Source organism: Serinus canaria, chromosome 10 (assembly GCF_022539315.1).
Source record: "Serinus canaria isolate serCan28SL12 chromosome 10, serCan2020, whole genome shotgun sequence".
NCBI lineage: Eukaryota > Metazoa > Chordata > Aves > Passeriformes > Fringillidae > Serinus > Serinus canaria.
The window spans coordinates 15,377,203-15,403,443 of record NC_066324.1 but is presented as its reverse complement, the minus strand read 5'-3'; the positions used below and the strand labels follow the sequence as shown (position 1 = coordinate 15,403,443).

General features: G+C 41.7%; 1 protein-coding gene across 2 annotated transcripts in view; it reads left to right on the top strand.

The window, feature by feature from the left end:
- Positions 1–2,983: 2,983 nt before the first annotated feature.
- TRPM1 (transient receptor potential cation channel subfamily M member 1) overlaps positions 2,984–26,241 on the top strand; it is a 95,182-nt gene continuing 71,924 nt past the window's right edge. The window contains exons 1-4 of one of the 2 annotated variants that reach the window (XM_030228485.2): positions 2,984–3,193; positions 7,356–7,485; positions 9,064–9,192; positions 24,122–24,217. In XM_030228485.2, the coding sequence (XP_030084345.2) occupies positions 24,215–24,217 (3 nt within the window). In that variant the 5' untranslated portion in view covers positions 2,984–3,193; positions 7,356–7,485; positions 9,064–9,192; positions 24,122–24,214. Of the gene's footprint in view, positions 3,194–7,265; positions 7,486–9,063; positions 9,193–24,121; positions 24,218–26,241 lie in introns of those variants that run through there. The other variant, XM_050978451.1, reaches the window with a different exon arrangement.

Sequence of the window (26,241 nt, the reverse complement as noted above, 5' to 3'; positions counted from 1 at the left end):
TCAAGTACAAAACTTTCTGGGCTTCCAGCTGGACCTGAGATGTTCTGCACAGCCAGTGCTTAGCTTATCCAAAACTGCACAATCTAAAACTAAAGAACATTCTGGCAAATGTTAGGTTTTTCAGTCTGACCTCCACAGCCTCACTTCCAACAGCAGGGTCACCCCACCACCTCTCATCCTGCTGCCACAGGATCCCAGGCCATACTGAGAACTGGGCTCTGTTAGGCAGGGAGACTTTTGAGCTTGGTATTACTGCAGTATAGGCTGCTGCTTATAGATGCCAAAAAGCTGAAGAACAAAGAATATTGTGCACATTCCTTAATACTATAAGAAATTAAATTCTCTGCTGCATTTTAGTTCAATGTCAGCCATTTTCTATCAGTTTAACAGACTCCAAATAGCTCATACAGCTCTTTTATTTAAATATATATCCACGCATCTTTTTTTCTCACCAAATTGCCTCAGCTTTTTCATTTTTTTCCTGTTGACCTCCCATTCAAAGTTTTCTTCCATGGTTCTTATTAACTTTATTATTGTCTGATCTTCTAGAAATGCTGAATGCTTTTTGCCAGTCATAACACCTCTTCTCTATTCTGTTATTTTATTTTTTGTCTTCCTTCTCTTTTAAAGACTTTTCACCTCTTTTTCTGTTACCATTGCATGTTCGTACACATGTGACTAAAGTTTAGTAATCAAAATACCATGTTATCCCCAAGTAGGAAGGTTAGTTTATCTCTGCATTTGTTTGGGCTAAGTAGATTGTTTCGGTTTTTGACTTGATTGAGACTTCCTTTCTCAGGCAGTGTGTCTGTTTGCTGTTGGGTTCACCATGAATATGTAATTTAACTGCATATAAATCTCCACTCTGGGAACTGTGGTGCAATATTTTCAGCACGCTGGAGATTCAACTTTGATGATGCCCTCTGAAAAGTATGTATGTAATTTCAAAACCAAAAGAATCATATTAGTTGAATTAGATGTTCTTCGTGAAACATCTCTGTGAAAACAAGAGTAATCTGTGGCTGGAAAGAATAACAGCATAACCTTTATGGCAAATGTTTACATGCTTCACACAATACTATGTTTTGATGAAGCATTGTTCATAACTTGGCAAAGACCTCTTAAGGACTGTTGGCCAGAACAAGCTGTTTTTTACAAGAAAAACAACAGTTCTGAAAACTTTCAAATTAAATCTGTATTAATCCAGACAGACCCAACTATAATTCTCTTCTTGTTTGTAGAGGCTTAAATAAATTAGCTCCTGTACATCCACCATCCCAGCCCTGTGGGATTTCACTTCACATTGGTGTAAAGGTGCAGACTCATTAAAAAACTGGTAACAGAGCATTCAAGCTTATGTGTATATGGCTGTATGGCATAGAAAACTAGAAAATCCAAGGTATTAGTTCCAGGTCTGATTGACTTGATTTACCATACCTTGCCAGAAAATCCCATGAAGTAAATAAATTTACCAAAATATATTGCCTGCCATAAGGGTATTCTTGCAAGTGGGGGTAGGGGGTAGAACATCATGTTTGCCTCTAATTCTGAAGTGTGTTTTAACACTTGGTGGATAAAGAGTTTGGTTTGTAGAAAAATCATTGCATTGGTTAATCTTATGTGACTGTGCTACCGTGCAGAGTAGCTGGCCAGCTAAACACTTGAAAGGATGTGAGGTGGCAATAATTGCAGTAGCAGTTGTAAACTGTGTATCTCTGTGCATCTTTATTGTAACTGCATGATGTAAAACACAAAGGGCAGCATGATCTAACTGTAATGTATTTATTTTCTTCCTGCATAGAAAGTTCAATGTGAGAAATAATCCCGAACCCATAAAAAGTGAGAGGATGTAGGTATCCCTGTGTGGCCAAGGAGGTGGAGATACAGAAAAAGAGCTGTTGGTATAGAACTGGGTCTGCTCCCTTCAGATGGATCCAAACAGGCAAGTTCAGATTTCTGTCTGTGACAAGCATGGTGATAGCAGCAAGAAAATGGAGTAAAAGGTAGCATAATTACTGCAGAAAAATTAGGATGAGAGTTTTATTGCTTTTGTGATCAAGTTAATTTCTCAGAATGTTAGCAATAATCCTACTAGGAGTAAAATTGCCAAGCAATCCTGATGCAAGAGACAGATTTCCAGCTGGATGGCACATGGAGTTCATTCTGTTCTTATTTTGGCTTCTACACATGATTAGGCTTGAGTGAGTAGAAAGAAGAAGAACAGTCAGCAGCTTATGTCAAAGTGCTGTGTGCAGGCCACAAAGTGAGGACTTAGGGATACAGAAATGTTGCTGACTACATTATAAATTTAGTCATCTTGCAAAGTTCAAGGTTGACTTAATTCAGTGAGGCAGAGGACCAAGCCAGTAATTTCAGTTTAAGCCCTAAAGATTGAATGTAGTGTACCAAGTTTTGTGGCTTGTTGAGAGTGAGGGAGAGGTGGAAATCAGCAATTAATGTCATTTCCTGGTAAGTGAGTTGCACAGCCAAGTATAACTCTGTAGTCCCTTTCATGGAATATGGATTCCAGCTCTCAGTGACCTTCTGGTGAAATTATTGCTGAACTGCAGATTCAGACATTAGGAGTGTGCTGGGTGCTTGCTGTTTTGCAGGTAGGGCCTGATAAGATCAAAGTCCTGTCTGGTAAGGTTTTTACCTTGGTTAGAGTACGTGCTTTGCATTCAGAAGATACAGGGTAATGTCTTTCGGATCTTAGCAGAAGTTGAGAGGCTTTTAAGGTCATTGTTTGGGTTATCCCAACCTTTTAAATTACCTTACATGAGGATCACGTAAGAGAGGCAGGCTCTCTCTTCAGCCACTTTATTCATGACAAAATTGTCACCCTGTGAAATGGAAATTTCCACTCCTGATGTACATACCTTACTGCAAGTGTATTCTGTCAGTCAGGATCAACTCTAGGCAAGTTGAGGCACAAGTACTGGTGTAGGAAAGGTTAAACCTCAGAAACCTTTGCTTCTTGGTTTTCAGATACGTATTCTTCTACATTTCCTGCTGCTGAAAACGAGGGAGTACGCGAAACGTGGATGACTTTGATATCCGGCATATCCTTGTTTACTAGACTCGATCTCAAGGATTGCCTGGAATGTGGTGCTAAAGCCACAGAGCGGGAGGACCCAGAGGAGGATCGGTCAGGGGCCGGTGGACACCCCGGGCAGGGGGGGACGCGGAGGAGGTGAGGCCGCGCTGGTACCGAGGGGCGGCGGCGCAGGCGGGCCCGGCCGGCCTTGCCCGTTTAAGCGGCGGCCCAGAGGGGCCCGGCCGGCCTTGCCCGTTGAAGCGGCGTCCGCCGCTGTCCTCGCGTGCCCCGGCGGGCCCCGCCCGCGTCGCGCTATTTATAGAGAGCGGAGGCGGGGCCGCCCCGACACGCGAGAGAGAGCCCGGCCCTGGGACCGCGCGTATGCCCCTTCCTGCTGCGTGAGGGGAACAGCGTGTGTGCCCCTTCTCCCTGTAGGGGAGCACCGTATTTGTGCCTTTCCCGGGGAGAAGAGCGTGGGTGCCCCTTCTCCCTGAGGGGGAGCGCAGCGTGGGTGCCCCTTCTCCCTGAGGGGGAGCAGCTTGTGTGCCCTTTCCTGCTTCCTGCGGGGAACATGCGGCGCTTCCCTCCCGGCTGCACAGCCTCGAGGCCTGTGCCGCTCCCGCTGAGCAGGGGAAGGAGCGAACAGCGCTGCTCCGCAGGCCAGGCAGCCACGGTTTGTGACCTGTCGCTTGTCCCCTGAGGAGAGAACGCGGTCTTCTTCCCTTCCCCCGCGTTTCTTTCTCCCGGGGGTTTGGCACAGGAATCTCCACCTGTTCTAACTGCAAATGCTGGATTTTCCCCTTCTTTCTGGTCAGTGGGAAACATGTAAGAAAAAGGCCGACGTGTGCTCACTGAGCAGTCCACCCACGCTCTGAGCTGTGGAGAAAGGAATGGAATGCAATGCTTTCCTTTTGCAGAGGGATATCATTTACTACACACAAACCGTACTTTGTAAAACCAGTCAAGAGCCTTTGTCTCACTGTAGAGACTGTGTAACTGTGTAATGTACTTGTATATCCCCTGTAATCAAAGAGAAAAAGAGGCTGTGCTGAATGAGACATAAGAATTGCCATACTGGATTAGAGCCTTCTCCTCCAGTATCCTGTGTGAACTCAGCCAGAAAAAAAAAGTACTGTTGAGGAAGGAAATGTGCATCTCCTTTTTTTTAAAAAAAATTTAACTCCAAATATACTGCAGTATGTTGCTCCATATTACAAAAATTACTTTGATAGTTAGCATGCACCTTGGAACATTAATTGCTATTTGATTTTTATTTCTATACAATGATAAATATTCCTGTTAGTAATTTAAAAATGGTATTATTTCACTCTAAATCCATTGGAGTATGGCAACAGTTTCCCTTCCCTCATGTTACTTTTGTATTGCCTCTTTTTTTAACAAAGGATAAATCTAGTCAGAAACACTCTATCTCTGTCAGTAGTAGAGATGAGGGGGCAGGCATCCACATATGATGCTTTCAGTTTTGCACCTTTCCTACATGTCTTAATCTGAAAAGCAGCAGGTTGTTACCACTTTATGGAACAGCTTCCCTCTTTACCCTGGAGCACAACTGGATGCACTCAGCCACCCAGCCCTTTGGCAGGAGTGGTATCTCACCGATCAGCAACTGCCTGAGTGTGACAGGCACTGAAAATAAGGCCAATTGCTTTAATGCCTCTGCCAGCAAAGCCGTGTGAGAGCAAATGAGCATGAGTCACTGAGTTGGAGTGGGTTAGGGGAATCTGAGACACTCGTTTTATAGCTTTCCCTGGGTATTAGGGGATTTGCTGGCTTTTCAGGACAAATGTTGTGTTCCTTCCCATACCTTTTGCTCCATCACCTCCTTTAATATAAAACAAATCAACCAGTGGCAGGGAGAGTACCTTGGAGGTATCTAGGGTGAAGAGAGCAAAAGTAATCTCTTAAGTGCAGGAACGCCCTCAGCACTTTAAACCTCAGCATTAGAACAGGAGTCTCAAGTGTGCATTTGTAATGCTTTTGCCCTTTGCTCTTCAGAGGATTGATTTTCTCCACAAATATTTTATGAACCTCTTGAGACTGTGGCACCATGTTATTCTTCAAAAGTGTCCACTAGTAAATTCCCACTGGATTAGAGCATGGGCTTCTGTCACAAGATGTTAAATAAACCATAGGCAAATGCTGTCTTCATAAATACAGGTCTGTGTGATGGTAGAATCGCACACAAAAACAGCTGAGACGCAATAAAAAGAGAAATCTTGGATGGAAATAGTGAGAGGGTTGAGTGCCCTGTGCATTCTGAAATGGACAAACAAAATTAGTAAGTCATTCAAGGGTAGCCTTGTTTGTATGCTATGTGTGCTGGAGTGTCATCTTTTCTTTGAATAGTTGACAAATTGAGCACAGCTGAATCAAATAAACTGAGGGCTAAGTATCCACAGACCTTTATTTTGCTGGGTAGAAGTCACTGCACTGAGACTGGTCATCTCACTAGGTTTTTGGAGGGCATTTTCCTGATAAAGTTTGTACCATGGGCAATTTTGGTCTGGAGTTTATAGTCTGTCTCTTGTAAAGCTAAAATAAAGAATTGTATTTCTGAAGGTAAAAAAAAACTTAACTGCCTAGTGCAGCTTCATGTGTCAATAAGAATACCTGTGCTGTGGGCCTGATTCATCTGCTGGACCTCAGCTCTTTGCATACCCATGTTCTGCCTTTGGCAGAGTAACAGTCACTTTCTTTCATGTAGCCTTGCTGAAAATCATTCTGTTGGAGGCTTCAAAAGATAAAGCTTGGCTCATCTTGGCTTTTGCTTATTATCTCTTCAGCATGTTCCCAGGTGCCAGTTGGTACCACACTGCAGGGCAGATGGGCAGTGCTTTTTGCTCAGCTGTAACATTTTGGCAGGGAGACAGGAGGTTTGGCCTTTGGTAGACTTGGGCTGCTGAGGCTTTGTGATGCCAAAGCTTCTCACAGAGACTGGCATGTTAGTGCAGGCAACTCTGTGTGGATCATCAGCCAGGTACAGGCTTGATGTCATCCTGCCATCACACCAAAACACCAAAGAGAATTATCAGTGAACTAACAGAGGAAACAGTAAACCAAATCATAATTCTTCAAAGGATAGCAATCTTCTGGTGCTTTCAGAACTCACTTTCAGCAGCTTCCACTCTCACTTTTTGCTTTTGAACTCATTTTGTAATCTTTGCTTTTGGACTATTTTGCTGATTATTATTTTGTGTACTATGAAAAATACTTTAGTTGTCACTTAGTTCTGCTCCTTGTATAACAGATGATCCAGAGACATCATTGCTCTTTTTTTTTTTTTTGTGTCATAATGGTAAGTCCTTAGTCAAGCAGTCCCACCAAATTTGATGGGAGTCATTTGGTAAGTTCATTTGTGTTGATCAAACTTTGATGCATATTTCACTGCAAATAATCGCCCTTTATAATGGATTGCATTTGAAATTTACAGTCTGAAGCTTTAGGGACTGAAGAAATTTTTCAGAGTCATAGCTGAAAATATCTAATGGAAAAAACAAAAGAAAGAGAAGATTATAGTTAGGAAAAAGAGTAAGAGGTCAGAAGTTCACAGTTGATGGTAAAATGGGCCATATGTCCTTTTAATCCCCATTCAGGAGATAAGTAAAGATCTGTGTCAGACTCCTTTTCAAACATGTTTTGAACCACAGAAAGAAGGTATACACTTAACAGTGTCTGTCAGTATTTACTTTTCTTATAGGTAAGAGAGAAATGGAGAAGAATTATTTTTTTAAGCTGGTTATGCCAGTTAGGAAAGGTTGACTTCGAATTGCAGAATTGCTTTTGTTATAGTATGTCTGAGACTGCAATAAGATTTGGACAGCTTCGTGAACAAATGGCTTTTAAAATATCATATTTGTTCAAGAAAAATGTAAGTGATTTTGTTGAGACCCTTAGGAAAAAACCCCAAAACATCTGATGGAAGTGAATATGTGGACTAGAAAATACCTGCCCACACTGCACTTTAAATTATCTGTCAAATATGCTCATTGTCCTTTTTTTGAAGATACAGTAATATTTAGTTCACTCTGGTCAGTTTCATGTTCAAAATTCTATAGATAACACACAATCTTAAAAAAATATATTGCAGTAAAGAATGGTATATACCATTGTTTCCATCATGTTTTGCTTGTTAAATGAGGCATAATATGAACTTATTCTGGTCTAAAGTGACTTAGTAGCTGTAGTGCTTTATTAGTGGGCATGTCTTAGATGATTGACTATATGCTCTTTTGAACATTGAAAGGCTTATCCTCTTCCTGACTGGTTTTTTTTTTTTTATGTCTGGATGGAAATACAGCCACAGCCAAAGGGACCCTGGGTGAATTTTGTGAAGACAGAGGGCTCATCATTCCATTGAGTCTTCCAATGAAGCAAGTTGATTTTCTCCATGATGGGCTGAAGAAACACAGGCTGTCCTGGTCAATGAGGTCAGAACTGTTAATATTTAACTTTCAAATACATGGGTAGGCCTGTGACTCAGGCACTGTTCTTATAACTAAAGCAGTGTTAGGTCTGAGAAATCCTGTATTTTCCTAGGCTGACTGGAGTTTGGCCTCCAGAAAAGAATTCACTCTGATTTGATTTCTGTATTCAGAAAGTAAGAGTAAACATGCACAGAATGCTAAAAATTTCCAGATCTTTCCTAACAGTAATTTAACTGTAGCTGTGCAGAGAATAGATTATTTTTTAGCCTAGATTCCTAAATCAGGGAGAGACCCAGTGCAACCTTGCTGTTTGTCTGAGTAATGTGGTTTTCCCTGGCTAACTTTGTCTGGCTTTGGCAACAAAACAGTATCTGAAACTAGGCTGAATAGCATCTCAGGCTGGAAGAGACCAAATAATTCTGTGACAAGGAGACTGTATCATGAGCTATGCAGCAGTGAGGTCCACAGAAAACTGACTTTGTCAGTGTCTGGGCTCGTGGAGTTTGATTGGGTTATTTGGTGACAGTCCTGGGGAGCACAGTGCTGTCTTGAACATGCTCAGTGCTGTCCAACCCAAGAAGCTCTTCTGCCATTGGAAAATAGAGATTTTCATATGGAATTTGGACTGTACTTGAACCACTCTTAGAAAAACAGTGTTTACTACTTATGAGTTAAAATTTAAACTCAACTGTTGGCCTAATTGCTATCAGTGAGTCCAACAGAAACTGCAGGCAGTGACTAGTGCAGTAGGACTCATTCCAACCAGTGATAAGGTACGTGGGCAGGACTCTGTGGCACCAGCCCTTGCTAACTGGACCTTGCTTGAGGTCTCTGAAAAGTTCCCATACAAGGGGAATCTCTTCTGGCACTGTGGGGCTTCCTGGAACATTACATTTGACAGTGTCATGAGGAGGAGCTGCTGTTTGTTGTGTACAGCCTGTACTGTGAGCTGTTCTGCTCCTCTCACATACAGAAGCTATACTCTGTGATCTGAGTTTTAGCTCTAATTGAGAGCATGGCATGCGTAACTTTGAAGAGAGTAATCAGGATGAGATTCATTGCTCAGTAACATCACAAGGCCTCCATATTCTGTAGCTCTCAACAAAGATGGCAAAATCCTCTTCTGGCCCCAGCACAGGGTGAATTTCATGCAGGAATGCATTTCTTCAAAGCTATTTAAGTTCCTAAAAGTTCAGATAATATTTAATGGGATTTTCAGTGTTGCACATCTCAAACATCTACAGCAAAGCAAATGGTATTAAAGTATACAGTGATATGTTTTTAAAGTATTGTCTGCATCATGAGGCATCTATTGAGAAAAATATACTGGAACAAATCTGGCTCCAAGTGTCCATTTGTAATTGTCTTAGAAATTTGCCTCTGACTTGAGTGGAAAAGGATTGTAAAAATACTTAAGTAATTGGCATCTGACTTCATTATCCCACAGTGTGGTTTTATGATTTATTGAATAGTTGCCTATAATGACTGGCCTGTACAGTTTATTTGGTATTAGGAAAAACATTTATATAATTCTGATATGAACCCTCCCCTTCTGAAGGGATGTGTTTGTCCCCTCTACAGGCCTCCCTTCTCTGTGATGTTCAGACATATTCTGGGAATTTGTCATGGCAAGAAAAATTGCATCTCTCCTCTGCTCCTCCTCCTCCTCCTTTTGTCTCCCTGCAAAGAATATCCAATTGTTTGTGAAAGGTAAGTGCTTTGGGTAGCAGCTGCAATCAACAGTGTGATAGATGGTTAGTTTTAACAGTGGTGGCTCAGTGCATAAGCCAAGTTCTAGCTCTGAAAGTGAAATTAGAGCTGTCAGGCCTCACACTGTTCCACTGCTGACCACTGAAGATTTGCTAAGCCTTTGTTGGTAGTGTGTTTAAGAAGCTTTTGGCGGAGGCAGCAGACTGAAGCTCAAGATGATTCTATACATCCACTTCCTCCTAGTCCCAGCATGGACCTCCAGATGGTCTCACTCCTGGGTGAAACAACTTCTATTTCAGCAAAGGTACCAGGATGAGGAGGGCTGCTTTGGGTGTCACTGTGTTTATGTACACAGATTATTGAGAAACCAAGTAAGAATGCAGCTGTAAGCCTTTAAAGCAGCATGCCATTGAAAAATAAAACACAAAGTGTGTATGTGCATGGGGGAATATACCCAGTGTTTTGCACATTCCAGCAGAGGCCTCAGTAAAGACTGGAATTTTAATTCTCATCTGACAACATTCCATGAAGACAACTTACATTCCCTTCCTGTTTCCCCCTTCCAGAAGATTAATGTAAAAAAAAATTGGCTGATTATTTATTCTGCCTTGGCTATCAAATAACTGTGGGAGTGCCAGCCCTCAGAGTAGCTAGAGTACTTTTGGTTAGTTCCTGATTTGGCTTTTCTGGGTTTCGTTGGTGTTAGCTGTTTTTCTCCCTTTATATTGCCATTCAAAATCAAGATTAGCAATGTCTCCAACTACACTTGAATCTCTGCAGGGACTCTTAAAGTTTCTTTTATCTACACACATGGTCCAACCCCCACATGCCTGTTGATGTAGTATGAGGCAGGAAAGAGGTGAGGCAATGACTCAGGTAAACTTAACAGCCCCATTAAAGTACAAAACCCCACCTATCCCAGTAGGAACAAAGATCTTGAGCTGCACAACACCTGCTAAACAGTATTCTTATATTTGTTCAAATTTTTTTTTTGTTCTGAATACAAATATGGAAAGTAGGCCCGTGTTCAAGGAATTTGAATGAAGGAAATGTTGGTTTTGGAACTGACATCAGTGTGAGATCAGGAGAACCAGACTTTGCACATAGTCGTCCGTTCATTTCTGGATTACAAAATATATACAAAAAGGTGCAGAAGTCTGTTTCCTCTGTATAAGTGGGCCTGGCAGCATTCATGCTTATCCCATTTCAGCCACAGCTCATGACTAAAATAGTTAGTTAGTTGTATAGCTGAATTAATAAAACAATGAGTCTGACCACTTCAAATAAGGATGCTTTTTTTCCTCTTCTAATTCTAGTACTAGTCATAATAAAACAACTTCATTGCAGAAACTTCTGTTTTGCATTGTTAAAAAAATGTGTCATCTTAGGAAAAAAACACTATCAGCAAGAGAATCTCTTCTCTATTCTCTTTGCCTTTTAATTGATAGTCATGGTTTTTAGAATGTGGCCCCTTTCCCTGGCAAACAAAACTCACCAGTCCAGGTTCCTGGTGTCACTTTGAAGGAGGCACTTGCTGCTGTCAAAGCAGCCCAAGCTGGCACTGGTGCCAGCTTGGGTCTGGGAGGCATCCTGCGCAATGTGAAATTCCAGCAGGCAGGTGGCCGCTCTGGGCTGCAGCAAAATGAAACTCTACTTGGCCTTGGAGGGCCAAGTTCCTCCTTAAACTTATGTCAGGAATGTGGGCTGTTGTGTTGTACTGTGCAGGATTTCTTCCCAGGAAAGCTTCCAGCATCTGACCCTAGCCACACTGACTCCACTGGTCCTAGAACTCACAGGCACTCTTGCAGCTCCAAAAGGCATGCCTAGAGAAAAACAGAACTGCCAAAACATGGCTCCCTCCCCACCTTTCTGCTCTACACCATCCTCCAGCTCATGCACCTTTTACTCCTTCACCTAGGTACCACAAGAGTAGAGCACAAGATCCACAATCCAGTAAGAGGGTAGATTACCTTACTTATCCTTTTCTGCTACTGTGATTCCAGACAGCTTCTGCAGCTAGGGAGATTTACAGTGCATAGAGGATATCTCATGTGTGACATAGATAACAACATTGTGTCCCTGGCAGTCCTCTGGCAACTAAAGTGCGTCACTGGGATGCTCAGAAACTACCAATGTATTGTGTGTGCATTGCTTGACTTCGCTCTTCTCATGCACCTTTTCCATGGGTGAGAATCTTTCCTCATGACTTCAGTTAGTTCCTAACACAGATTAAGACCCCTGGAGTTCTTCAAAGAGAGACAATGCAGGGATTTGAAAGCTAATAAATGTGTATTTTTTCTTCTCTGGTTTATACTACTACTTTTGAGCTGAATCATGAGCTACTAGAGGAAATGAGGACAAGCATTGCACCATAAATCCTATACATGGCTTACTTGTGTCACTGGGCTGTGCTCAGGGTGGCAGGGAAAGCTGTCATGCAGCAGTGCTACACGTGGTGGCTGGGAGGGATCTTATAGGGAGGAAAAGGAGCAAACAATCCATTGCCTGTGTCCCTGTTTGTTGTGTCAGCCATGAGATGGCCAAGCTACCTCACCACAGGAGAGGCCCACTCTATTCAAGTTTAATGTTAAGAAATTGACTCAGTGCTTATGAAAAAGACATCAATTATTGCCCAAGCCCCCCCAAACCCCTCAGGATATCTCAAAATCATTGTCCCACCTCATTTCCAACAAAGGCATCACTGAAAGTGACTGTGAGATCAGCTTTCCTTTTATATGTTCTCCCTCTGTACCATGTTGGCAGCATAAAAGGATAGGCAAGTGGAAACTGTCCCTTAGGGAGACCCTTTACAGGAGAAAAGCATTTATTTGCCTTAGTCTGATTGTTCCTTGGACCTTTTTAGAAAAGATGGTGGCTCTGTGCCAGTGTGTCTGCCAGATTCTGCTGTGACATGAGCCCCACTGGAGGTATTATGAACAGTGTGCTCTGGCTCCCTTCTGCTTGGAACACCCTGAACCTTCGCAGCAGATGAGGAAGACGGGGACTTAAAAATTGTTCTTCCCTAATGAACCTTAAGAAGAAAAGCACAGAGCTGGTATGTGGGCTGGCTGCCTAGAAGGTAGCCCTGGGTTTGGGAAGTAAGATCATGTGCTTGTGTCAGTAAGGTTTGCTCACAGAGATGGCTCTGACTTAGGAATTGCCCGCTGCAGTGAAGGACCCGCTTTCCTTCTGGTAAGGAGGAAGAATAGCTGGGGGGGGGGAGGTTGATGGGCCAGAGTGGGAGCTAGACTGTTCTGAAAGCTTTACTGGCCATTGGCAAATGCTCTGGGACTTTGAGGGCCTAAGTATATTAATCTATTTAAATGCCTTTTGCCCAGCACCCCAAGCAGAGGCTGGGCAGTCTCTGAGTCTGTGAACAGTAACCAAACCCAAAATTGAATGTTTATCTCATTCTCTTTTTTATTGGTTGGTTTTTTTAGTTGAACTAATTAAAAGCAAGGCCTGAGTTAAAATCTTGTTTTTTTCAGGTTAGTTGTAGTTTAACATAAATGCCTGGGTTTGATACTGCTTATAATTGCAGTGAAGCAATTGTATTTTATAGTAGCTATAAATCTCCTTATTTTCCAGAAGTTAATGTAATAATAACCATTTTAAGGCTCTCATATTACCAGGGTAAGTCTAATTTTCTAACAAGATGCTGCTAATTGCATTACTCTGGCTTCAGAACTTTTCTTTGTGTCAGAGCTCCTTAGAGGGGAAGTAGATTATTAGCCAGAGCTCTTATTTTGGTCCTGTAAAATGTGGTTGTGTTGTAACAGTAGCTTCTTCTTAATAATTTTTATCTTCTTTATTAATTTATTATTGTGTAGGTTTTTCTACATCAATTTCTTTTGCATTGCTGACAGTCTAACTGCATGTAGTTCAAATAGATCAGTATCCACAAACTCTCAACTGATTGTAATTACATTACTCTCATTTCAGTGAGTACAGCATTTACCACCTCACCAGCTGGTAGAATTTTCATTGTATCAAAATTTTTAAAACATTACATTACCTGAAAATTAATTTGGAAACCTATCCCCAAGAGTCTGTATCATAGTCTGCTTCTGTGAAAAATAAATGGACAAGTTAGAATCTGCCTTCAGCCATAAGAGTTTTTGAGGCAAGTAATGCATAGTCTGTTAGCCCCATCTTGCTTGTGACCTTCCAGCCTTCACAACTGCTCTTGGGCAGTCACTGTCTGGATGCTTGGCCCAACAGGTCTGAAAGGGAAGTAAAATTAAGCAGTATGAAGAGCAGGGCTATAGTGAGTTCTGTGTAGGGAGATGAAAATATGTCTTTTGGGGTCATACTATCTGGCTGAACCTGTTACACAGTCTCAACTTCAGCTAGGTAGAGGGACACAGTCTGTTAGCTCCCATTTTCAGAGCAAGAATTTTTTTCAGTTTGTGATCTTTATTAAAGACTCTGAGGAAAAGCAGATTAGAAATTCTGATAGCATTTGGCACATACTACACTGTTAATCCAGCATCCTAAGAAAAGGATCATTGTACCTGAGGATGCAGCCAAGGAACTGAAACTTTCAGAGAACACGTTGCTTCCTCTTTGCTCTTGGAAGCTTTGTTTCATTCTGCAATAAGAAGTTCAGGATCCTCTGGAAATTCGGGATATTGATCCTCTTCTCTCTCCCATAATCCTCATGTCCTTGAGTCTTGTTCTGGGGTGCAGACCAGGTGTGTTCTGACCTGTTTCTTTGTCTTTGGGACTTGCTGCCAGATGGGCCTCAATGAAATGTGTCACTTCACCTTCCTTTGGGATGAAGATAGATCCATGTTTTTGCAGTTTAGTAACATCTGGGACTGGCAAATACTGAGGTAGGGAATTCATACCACTGGCGAGCTGTGACGGTGAGAAGAAAACCTGAGTGTTCTGCAGGGCCAGCTGGCCTGCCCTCTGCAGTGCTGCCTCTTCTGGCTCGCAGGCGGCTTGCTCGCGCCATCTGCCGGAGCCTCCTGCTGGGAATGCGGTGGGAAAGCTTGGCTGCAGTGCGGGAGACGCGGGAAACCTGCCTCCGCCAGGACTCGGTGTGTGCCATCGGACTGTGAGAAACCAGGTGGGAACCAGCCAGCATGCGTCAAGTGTAAAGAATAATTAAAGGCTCGGTTTTGGATGCATTCATTATGACCTTTCTGGTTATTTTTAGGACACACAAAACTACTGAAGCCAGTTATATTTAGAACAATATACAAATCTCCTTTTATGGCATGTGCTGCTGTGCAGAAAATAGGAATCTGAAGGTAGTTTAGTGAAAGCTAAATAAGATAATTACTAAGTGGATTAATTTAAATGGTTTACTAGTTATGGGAACTAAGGCAGTGTTTCAAAAGTGGCAGGCCACAGAGTAATTTCAGTCATACAAGGTTATTATTCTGTGCATTTTAGATAAGAACTCAGTGGCTACTGATAGACTTTGAGAATTTCTACAGCTCTCTTGTCACCTCTTTGGAAACTCACCTGCCCATTAGAGTAATCTTTTTTCTTTCAAATAAAAGCAAAATGGAAGGTTTATTTGCAAGACAGCTTCTTGTCTAGTACTCTGTCCTGCAAAGATTGCTTTGTGTTACCTAAGGTAAATGTCACAAAATAGTTTGTTTAAACATACTCCACCATGGGAGAAGTCAGCCTATGCCAAAAATGCCTAATTTAGGTTTTTGTCAAAGTTTACATAGAATACAGAATTTCCCTTACAGAAACACAAGTTGTGGTGCAGTGTTCCCTTGTTTGCTAACCAGCCTTGGCTGTTAAGTTACGTGGTTAGAAAAGATTGGATGGCCTACACCCAAAATTGAGCACTGAGTACAAGTACTGCTTTTTCTGACATGGCTTGACCTTCTCCTAATTGCTGCCATCTGGGGAGTGGTATCAGCCTGCTCCCATCTGCTGTCATTGATTCTTTGAGTGTAGTTTGGCTTGTGAGTGGAAGGGGTACAGGGCCTTATTGCCTATCAGCTAATACTGGAAAAGGGAAACATAAATACCTGCTTGGTTCTCAGGCTTAAACAGCTACAGACTTAAAATTTGGATCTTTTTACTCCAAGCTAAACTTTCAGAAACCCTTTACCATATCACTTTCATGATTATCTGTGACACAGCACTGTCACCTTTGGCAACCGGTAAGTCTCTAATAGGAATAAAGCCTGTAGTAGTCCATAGCAGCAAGCAGGATTACTCAAGAGAATTAGGAATTAGCCTGTGGTAATACCCTGAGTGGATGTTTGCACATCCTCTCCCAGAGCTAAAAGAACCTCTACATGCTAAAGGCTATGGGGAACACTTTACTTTACACAGAACATTGTCTTGCTATGTGTAGCTAACACACACCCCAAGGATGTGGTGCTTCCTTCAAGTCTGACAAGGTAGGTACTTCTCATTTTTCTGTGTTAAGGAAACAAGTAAGATAAATGGGTGCAGGTGAGAAAATAAATGTGGTGGTCTTTTCTACCACTGTTCTAGTGGCTGTTTGCTCGGGTCAAAGATCTTTTGCAAAGCAGAAGGATCTAAATAAGGCTCATCCTGCCTTCAGGCAGATGAGAGCTGCCTGTGTTTTTCTGCCCAGAGGTGGTTGTCTCCTCTGGTGTGTCTTCTGATACTCCTTCATCCTAAGGAGTTTAAATCTGAGTGCTTTTTTTAATACAATAATATTTTTATTTGTCAAGACATTCTCTATCTTGTCTTTAATAGAAGAGAGGAATTCTTTTTTTTCCAAAATTAATAATGAGAGTAAGTTTTTAGCTTTTTGTCTGATGGATGCTTGGGAGAAAGTACAGAGGTACATATGTTTTGTTATATACTTGTTAAATGCTTTATTGAAGATCAGGGTTTTAGTACTCATTATACACATAGGACAAAACATGCTGATACATGTAACAGTAGAAGAAATAGATAATGAATGAAAAATGCTTGATGCTGTAAGCATGATGCAAGGCAAAAATCCCAAATTGACTGATTTTGTTTAACTGGTGTAATTTTTGTTCCACTGTCATGTTTTTTTGTTCAGTGCTCCTTGATCTGAAGCAAAGGAATAGATCTCTGAACATTTGCAGTTCATCTTATTTACCATCCACACTGCCATCTCTTGTGGTCACAGTTACTTTGAGACAAACACATAACAGAAAATCAAATTAGATCAGTAGAGTAGCTTTTTTCATATCTGTATTGATTATGAGGCTGCCGAAGTAGAGCTTGGCATGGACTTAGTCATCTGTTGGGCCTTGAGTGGCTGAGGTGAAAATTGCCTAGCCCTGTCTGTTCCTGGGATGAGAGCCTGGGAGTTTTGCAGGGACTCAGTGCACAGGAGCTGGGAAGTACTGGTGAATATGGATGTAGTAGCTCCAAGGGGAACTCAATGGCAGCAATAACCTCAGTCTTAAAGTCATCTGCTTTTGTTTGTGAGGACTCACACTTTTGCTGGGTATTCATGCTACCATATGTGTCATAAATATAAACTAGAGCTCAGACATTCTCTTTGCAGCCCTAGCTGCCAGTTTCAGGGGTGTCAATGGGAAATTCTTCAAAGTACCTTTCTACTTGAAATTTCTTATTAATTTTGCTGCAGAAATCTTGCTTGAAATATTTCTGCTAGTAATACCAAGCTGAATGATACCAACATGTGCTTTCACCCTTTCATCACACCACACAAGTTGGGAAATTAAAAGTTCAAAAGTAAGTTGTGAAACATAGTTCTTCCAAGAATCCATCTTGCAAAGACTAAAATATGGGTTAAGCTAAGCAAGAGTAATGCATTAGCAAGGAAGGTGTCTGCAAATGGAGTCAGTGGGGGATATAGTCATCAGGAGTAATTATTATGTATGTATGTGTTCAAAGCTGCAAATTCTTTCTTTCAGTCTTGTCTCCATTGAAGCCAGTTGTCAGACTTTCTTGAAACCATTTGACATCACAGCTAATTTAAAACCTGTTGCATCAAGCTGAGCCCAAGGTTTCATCTGAAAAATACCAGTGGTTCAAACTGCCTTATCACCATGTTTCTTCCTTGTTCAGTTTGGAAATTCTTTTCATTCACGGTTACAACTAGATGTGTCCTGATAAAATAGGTTTTCAGTGTTCACTGTTTAATCTGCGTATTGCCTTCAAGAACAAATGTCAAAATTCTGATTCAAATGTGTGTATGCTGAGATTTAGTTGGCTGCAGTGAAACAATGTAACAACAGTTTTCTAATTTTACAGTAGGCCCAAACTTACAGATCCTCTAAAAGCCTAGTTCATACCAGCTTTGTTAAAGGTGGAATTCAGCCTACTGCTGAGGGCTGGCATAAAGCCAATCTATGATTAACTTTCCTTAAGTCCTAAAATATGCACTGCTTTTGTTTCTGAACTATGGTAAATTTTATGTGGAGAATTTAGCACCTCTAAGAATTGGGCTCCAAAGGCTGTAGTAATTGCTGAGGGAAAAAAAAAAATCTGAAATGTTCTAATGCACAGCACAAAAGAGTACTTCTTGATGAACTAGAATTTGTTCTCATAGTCAAGAATTTTTCTTCATCTTCTGTCAAACTAGTCTTGGATTTCATTGTTTACAAATTTTGTCTCAAGACAGTACCTATTTATAAAATATTTCATAAAGCCTTCATTTTATTGTAATTCTGTTGTTCTAGAGCACATGAAAATGAAATTTTTTGAGGACATGTGGGGAAAGCTACTTTGGGTGTGTTAGTAATCGGGTATATATTGACTGGATATACGTGTATGTGTTTGCATCTAAGTGGATGTGTTAATTTGAAGTTTTGCACTTTAATCTGTTGAGACAGCTTGGTAAGTTCAGCAGCAGTAGCAGAGTATGATGGTGACATGTGGAACTCTGCCATGCCGGCAGGAAATTTGCAGTTCTGGTGCTTCTGCAGTGGTGACTGTCCAGGGGTTTGTACAGCCTGGTTTTGGTGGCACTCACACTGTGCCTTCAGTAAAACAGTGTCTGTCAGCTCAGCATCTGGGTTACCCAGTTTTCCCAGGTACAACTGTCAGCCATCTTATCGGGGACACCGAGCTGTGATTGTTTCCATGAGTAGAAAAACAAAGGAATGTGAAGAAACTCTGCCAAAACACGATTTCTTTCTGTGTAATTCCCCTAGTTCCCCCCTTTTAGTCATATGCTGATATTTTGATGAAAATTCAAACTAAAGACCCTGGAATACATTTTAATTAAGAGACGTGAAGGAGTAAAGTCTGCAAAAAGAACTGTGAGCAGCCTGGACTGAGATGGCAGCCTGGGTAGTTCCTAAAGATGTGCAGATTCATGAGCAACACTTTCTAGAGAAGTGTGATGTATGCACCAGAAAGGGGCTTCCTGTGAGGAAGAAAATGCCTCCAGCTCTACCTCAGTCCCTGGGCACAGATGGACAAATGCCATTACTCTGACTGGTTGGACAAGTCATGGTTCTCAGGGTGCTGGGCAGGAAACAAACCCCAGCCCCAAACCTTTGTGGTGCGGTGAGCTGGGATCGCAGTGCTCGGGGGCTGAGCAGTCACCAGCTGCTCTGCTCCTGGCCAGGGAGGGACAGTGGTTATGCTGCTCCTTCTCAGAGCTGTCACAGCACAGAGCTTCCTGTTGTTTGTAGTCAGGATGGGGTATTGCTCTGCCAGCCAAAGGGAGACTGTCCTGTATGATGTGCAGGATGTCTTTTCTGGAAGCTCTCTGCGCTGCTTCGCTCAGATGAAAAGTTGACAGTCAAAACGTGAAGTGGTAGAGCCTAAGAGTTTCATAAGTCAAACAATATAGTTTAAAAACCTGTTTAAAGAGTTTTTCCTTTCTGAAGGCGCCTTAAAGTCAATGTTGCAGCAATAATTGTGCTAAACATGCATTTAGCAGCAGTCTAGATTGTCTGTTCCATCTAATAAACATTTTACACTCCTGAGTTTTTCCAGCTTAGTGAGTAAACACATGGTCTTAGCTGACTGCAAAAAGATTAGTTTACTTCAGTGGGCTTAATCTATGACATAGACTAATCTTGGTGTGATCCTATTACTGCAAGGTCAGCTGGGATTGTAGTGTTTGATTGTCTTGCTTTGCTCATTTGATTCTAGCGTTTGTGGATTGGAGCAGTTTTTGTCTTTTGTTGGTATCTCTGAGACCTGTAGTTAGAAGACAGATTGCTGACTCATGTGATCCCAACTTGGAAAAGGTTAGGAGATTGTGAAGGAGGGAAAAGGGAGGTCCTTTTCTCATGGTGTATCCCCTCAGCAGCATTACCTTTTGAAATTTAAGTGGCAACAAAGGAAATCCACAATCATTTGTCAGATCTCTGAAGATCTGTGTGGCAGGGGTTGGTCATCTGGAAGGTACTGCTGTGATAAATGTTCCTAGCAGAAATGGAGAGCCTGCCACTGGTGGAGCTGGTAAAGGTGGGAATTCTAAATTGCCCCTGGACCAACATCTGGCTAAGGGGTCTGTCATAGGAAACTTCCCTTTGCCTCAGCACGACAGGCTGGTAGCTCTCAGGTCTGGGTGTTGCTGGTAGAGGGTTGATCTGTAGCTGCCCAGAAATTGCTTGTTTCCAGTGATTAACTTGACACATCTCACCACTGAGCATGAACTGCAGCTGATGTCATGATCAACAGATAAGAGGGATGCACCTGACAGCCTGTGAGTGAGAGTACTTGGTGGTGTCTTTCTCTGGCATAAATACGACAGCAGCTCCACTTGGCAATCCCAAGGAAATCAGTGAAAACTTTAAGGGGTTGCCCCCTTCTTCTTCGGAGGTTAGGGACAAAAAGCACAGTTGCTTTTTTATCTAATGCCTCATAGGCAAATGGGAGCAATGGATTTTTCTCCTAATTGGTGTTATCAAATCTCCTCCAATTTAATTAGGTTTCACTGCTTTAATGCACCTTTCTTAACAAATATCAGTCAACAGAAGATAAAACACTGCAGTCAGAAAACATCCAGCATAATGGCAAAAGTCACTGGAATGTCACAGGAATCAGTGAGTTATGCAATGACAATAAACAGGGACCAGCAACACACTGACAGGTGCTAAGCTCTGTCAGACAAGGCCACCTAGAACATGCTAATTCACTGCTTGCTGAGGTGTGCTAGAGTTGTTTCTGGACTGCATCATGGGTAAATATAACTGAAATAAAGAAACCTCAAAGTGGTAGAGTTATAATGCAGAGAAGGGGGATCATAGTATTACATTTTTATTTCTCCTCCCTTTTCTTTCATCTGGTGATAACTCTGAAATGAGATGTTAGGGTTTTGTAGCCATCCCTTTTAAATTAGCATCCTTCAGAGTTCAGCTGAGATTTCCTTTTCTCTTCTTTGAAAAGTTTCATTAGTGTTGGGAAAGTACTTAAAACATCTTGCAAAACATTGAACCCGTTACCTACCATAAAGAACTGTGGGCTTGTCAGTACAGCTGAGAAGGTTTTTTAAAAATGTTGGGATTTTTTGCTCAAGCAGTTTGCAAAGCACAATCATACTTGTATCTGCCAAAGAACACCAACAAATATACTGGAATTCTGTGTCTTTGCATTGGTTTATATGATTGCTTCTTTTATTCAGGTAGAGAAACCAAGATATTCAAGATATGGGGTGACTTGCACGTAGTCCCATTGAAAATCAGGGATAGGAAGAGAATATCTGATTCTCAGTCCCTTACTTTACATTGAAACTTGTTCTATATCTTATCTTTACAGTTGTCTTGCAGCTAACTCTACACTGAAAGCTGCTCTGTAACTTATCTTTACAGTCTCTTGCCGCTAACTTATCCCGTACACTGTCTTGTTCTTCTGGCACCAAAATGTATTCATATGCACCTTTCTAGGTCTTCTCTAGGTTTCAGTTACCATTACTGCTAACTGGTCTAAATTTCTTGTGTGTATTTATTTACTTTTTTCATTTGAAAAGCTTTTTTTACAGTCAGAGCCAACATCATGGTGTACAATACCAGTACATCAAGGTTAAGGAAGGGTTGCTGTCCCATTAAATTCCTTTTCGTACAGAGGTTTTTATACATCTTCTGGACAATTAATTGCACGTAAAGATTAACATATTTGACCTTTCCCACATGCCAATGTGATAAATATTAGCCATGGTTGTATTTCTGAAGGGAGGATGGAGAATAGCCCATGAGAAAATGCTGTGCATTCCCAAGGAAAAGGCGCTGCAAAGCGCACCAGGTGGCGCTGGTGGCAGCCGAAAGGCGGTGAGTGGGACCGGCCGAGTTTTGGGGATGGGAGCTCTTCCCCCCCAGGGATCCCACGCGGTGGATGCAGGAGTGGGCATTGTGTGCTTGGAGCTTTGCAGCCGAACCCAGTGCTATGAATTAGAGAATTGAAACATTACCAAAGCATCTCAGGGAAGTCTGTCCTTATCAGTTTTCAGAATTGATGGCAATTCAGTTATTTCATAGTAAGAACCAATTGCTGCTTCTACCTCGAGTACAATGAAGCACAGTAGGAAGCCTTATTCCATCATTTCTTATGTTGAATATTAGCAGGGCTTCCAGCACATCTGCTCTTCAGACATTCCTTGGTTACCCAAGCAGGGAGCAAGTTTTTGGTCACTAGTTGCAGATACTGGCTTGTGATGGGAAGCAGAAATAAGTGACTTCCAGAACTACAACCTTATTCAGTTTTATTAATCTGAGACGTTGTCCCTGCTAATAGTAGCCAGAGCTTCTTGTGATACTGTTTGAAAACACAGGAATGTCAAAAGTGCAGTGCTGGACAAATTTTCCTGTAAAAATTTTTCCCGGGCTCTTAATTTCCATTTCTAATGTAACACCAACTGGCTGAGATGGAAGCTGATTGTGCTTTAAATTGCTGTGTGCTGCCTGTACAAGCCCTTAATGTACTCAGGAAGGGGAAAGGAGCCATAGAGCTCCAAGAGAAGAGCTCACTGTGCTGTTCTGTGGTCAAATGAAGCCCATCCAAGCACAGTTGCTCAATGTTAGTACCATTGATCAACCACATGGAAAATGGTTAAAGAGCTGGCAGCTAGCCCTGTGTATGCAAGTCAGCTGGCTCAGCCTGCTGTTCAGTGGGCCTGCTGTAAAACTGCTGTAAAACTCTTCTTCTCATCTCTCTGAGGGTGCTGTAATAAAGCAGGATCTTAGGAACACCCTCTATCACAAATTCAGGCTCTAAAGTTCTCTGTGCTTCAATTCAGCACATTCTAAACTGCTAAGATGAACAAGTTTTTGTTTTTAATTTTCAGTTTGAATATGTCTTTGTATGTAAAATGTGATAAAGAATGGGCCAATATAGAGTAACATCTTTGGTACCATGGAAAATGGGCTAGAGTGCACCTGTAGGAAATTTGCAGCTCTTCCAAGGGAAACACAGCTGGAGGCTGTTTCACCAATGAGCTGGAGGAATCGACCAACACAAACTTAATAAAAGTTTTCTGAGGCGAATGCAAAGCTGTAGACACAGTTCTCTTCTCAGAGAAAAACAAGGCACGACTTCCCGAGAATATTTCTGAGATTTTTCTTTCTCTGAGATTTAGAGAACGTCAAACAATTCTTATCTCATTTACTGCTCCTGTGTTTGTTCACAAGTGGAAGATTGTTTACCTGAAGGGAATTGGTAATTGGATTCTGGTGTGAGTGTTTTGATTCACTGACCAATTGGATCCAGGTGTGTGTGTTGGGACTGTTGGCTGACAGTCACGAGAGGCTGTGCAGTGGAGTGCTTGGCTGATTCAGTTTAGATGTTATGTAATATAGTATAGAATAATATAGTATAATAAAGTCATTAATTAGACTTCTGATAAGATGGAGTCCTTCTCATCATTCCTCTCCTTTGTGCGGGGGGCAAAAATATCTGTGTTAGCAGGACCTGGAATCCCAGTGAACAGCAAATTGAAGGTGAGTCAGCAGAGTGCCCTTGCAGTGCTGAAGGCTGTGTTAGTGAGAGGGAAATGTTTGTTCCCTCTGATTGGCACTTATGAGTTTGCATCTGGAGTGTTGTCTTTATTTTGGGAGCCCGTTAGCACAGGATTTGCAAATATCTTTGTAGGAGCCCTTGGGATGAGGGTGGTTGGAGTGTGGAAGCCAGATGTAGATGTAGAGATAGGCTGGAAGAGCTTGTTCAGCCTGGGGAGAAGGGGCTAAGGAAGAATTAAGTTGCAGGCTTCCACTAAGTAAAGGATAGTTACAGGAAAGATGGAGCCAATTTCTTCTCATAAGTGCAGAAGAAAGAACCAGTGCAGCAAGGGAAATTCCACAGGAACATAATGAAAAAAATCCTCTGGTAGGGGAGTGGTGGAGCAGTGTACCACCTTACCCAGAGGACTGGAAACACTGTCCTTGGAGGTTTTCAGCATTCAGTTGGGCAAAGCCCTCGGCCCCTTGACTTTCAGGATGTCTCTCCTTTGAATGGGAGGTCAGACTAGGAGAACCTCTCAAGTTGCTCCAACTTTTTTTTTTCTGTGATTTTACAAATACAGGGAAGCTGATGGTTGATCACCTCCAAGGTTGAGGTGAGAGTGTGACCTGGTGGGTTTCTACTCCCTTGGCAGGGTATTGATATGATTACTTGCATATGTTTTGTTATTTACTGGCATGGGGTTTGTTGTTCATATGATTAGTGCAGATTATTTCTTATATGTGAGAGTGCTCAAACGGGCACTAATTTACAGGCCCACTGGCACAAACAGAGGTTGTTTGTTTATCTTTTCTGTCCACATCTCATGAACTGCTTTAATTTTTCTTTAAACTTGTTATTTTCCTTGCAAGAGAAAGAGAGGGGGCAGTTGCTAAATAAGAAAGCTCTAGAATGGATAAACAGACTGCTCAAGTAAAAGTACCACAGAGTGGCCTGCATACTACTTCTGATTTTAGGTGTAGAATTAATTACATGGAACTTCTTCCCTCTAGCTGTCACTTGCCAGTGACTTGCTGGATTTTTGTGTAAGCTGTTACATATTTAATCCAAATATTCTCTTGCCTAGGTTGCTGCAGCAGTGCTTTGAGGATATGTAGTTTACAGAAGAAGCCAAGTCTTCACCCAGCAGTCCCCAGTGACCTCCAGAGTGCTCATTCTCATGGTAGGTAACCAGCACCAAACAATATTCTGTCTGTGCTTTGCTTCAGGGAGGCAAAATAAGGAGTCAAGAACTGCTAAGTGTGTAAAGGACCCTAGGCTGGTTTTTCAGTTAAACATGACTCTTGAAATTTTTATATTGTATCACAAATGTCAAAGGACACCAAACCAACATGTTTTTTAAAAGAAAACATTCTTTTAAGACATCCCATTTTTAAAAAGTGTTTTAAGGTTGGGGTTTTTTTATTTTAATAATTCATTGCCTATGAAAGAACACAAGAAAGAAACTTGTGTTTAGTTTACTACTCATATTAAATGCCAAGTGAAGGAAGGCCTGATTCTACATGTCTTGTACATGTAGGTCTTTACAGAGGTCTAAGCCTATCTTACCTCTTCCTGTCAGTGTAAATAAAGTTCATTGGATTATGGACTGCTGCTTTCCATATTTAGTTTGACTACTAGGGTAAGCGGAAACATTTTAGCTGACATGATGGACTACAGATCAAAGCTTTAAATCTGTTGCTTTTTGTTTAAAACTAACATCAGACATCTCTAGAGTGTTTCATAAAATACAGCTCTGTGAACAGCAAGAGTAATGCTGTTGGTTTTTTTTTCCTATGGGCTGAAACAACTACAGTTGTCTCTGGCCAAGCTTTCAAAACACGTTGTGGTAGGACCTTGGGGACATGGATCTGCTCCTGACTGCAAATGTTAAATTCCCATGGTGTGGTATCAGTAAGATTTACAACTGCTTATGTCTTCTGTGCACTTTGAAATGAGTGCATCCTGCTTTTCCCAGAGCACAGGCAGTCATGGAGCTTGATGGACTCTTGCAAATAGAATGTTGCCTGCACTCTGCTTGCTCCTTTGTAGGGGTGTATGCTCTGTTTTTTTCATAGTCCGGGGTTGACCAATTTGATTCCATTACAAAAGGTGGAGGATGATGGACAGGTGTGTCATTTCATGTCATGAATTGTTCCATTTCAGAGCCCGTTTAAGGGTCTTTCACTTCCCTACTGTGACAAATATTCCTTTGTTGTCCAACAGTATCCTGTGGGCAGGGATTACTGTGCTTTCCTCCCTCTGTGCTGTTTTAGCCCATGTGCTTACACAGATCTGATCCAGGCCACACAAACCATTGAATCAGCTCAACTGATGAAGCAGAAAACTCCAACATGAGACAGGAACCTTCCTAATAACATTTGTTTAAAAGGTTTCCTAATGTGAGACTACTCTCCTAAAACCACAAGCTCTTTTGGAAAATCTATTCAACTTGTCACAGAGCTGTTGAAAGTGCCAGCATGGTGTGTGTCTCTGTTTCCCAATCTAGTGGAAATGGCCCATGAAGTGTTATGTAAGCACAGTGGGGGCAAGAACATCAGCTTAGTTGCCTGATTTTTCAGCTGGGGTTAGTAGTCAGCAGCTTCTTTTTCACTGATTGCTTTCATCTGGCTCTTGAATGCAAATGTCCCTTTGGTATGGATGACTTGTGAAAATCCAGAGTGGTCCTTAAAGTGCACCAAGAACAGTTACAGGGAGCTCAGACATCTTAGAATCACACATCCAAAGGGACTGAGTCAATTGAGTTTATTCCTTCCTCGCATTCTGCATTGTGTTTTGAAGAATAGATTTGTTTTCTAAATTTCTGCCTTTTGAAGAGTATGTCCCTAGTTTTGTTCTTTGCTGACCAGAACAACAAATTTCATGCATATCTGTGTATCAATCTCTTCCACATTGTTTTGTTTCAGCTTTCCAGCGTAGTTTTTTGTGCCTCCTGTAAACAGCTGCAAGCAGGCCCCTGTGCCAACTTTACTGAGGCACAAAGGGGATGAACCTAAAAAAATATAATAAAGAGAAAATTATGACTCTCTAACTGAATTCTGTAAGTGAGTGGTTCTGACTTGACTTCACAGTTACAAATCTGCCATCCCTGTCTATTTTTCTGAAATGGATCTCTGTTTTCTCAGCATTCTCATCTATTTTCTTTTTCTAAACCAGACTCTGTAACAAATTCCTGGCTGATGTCTT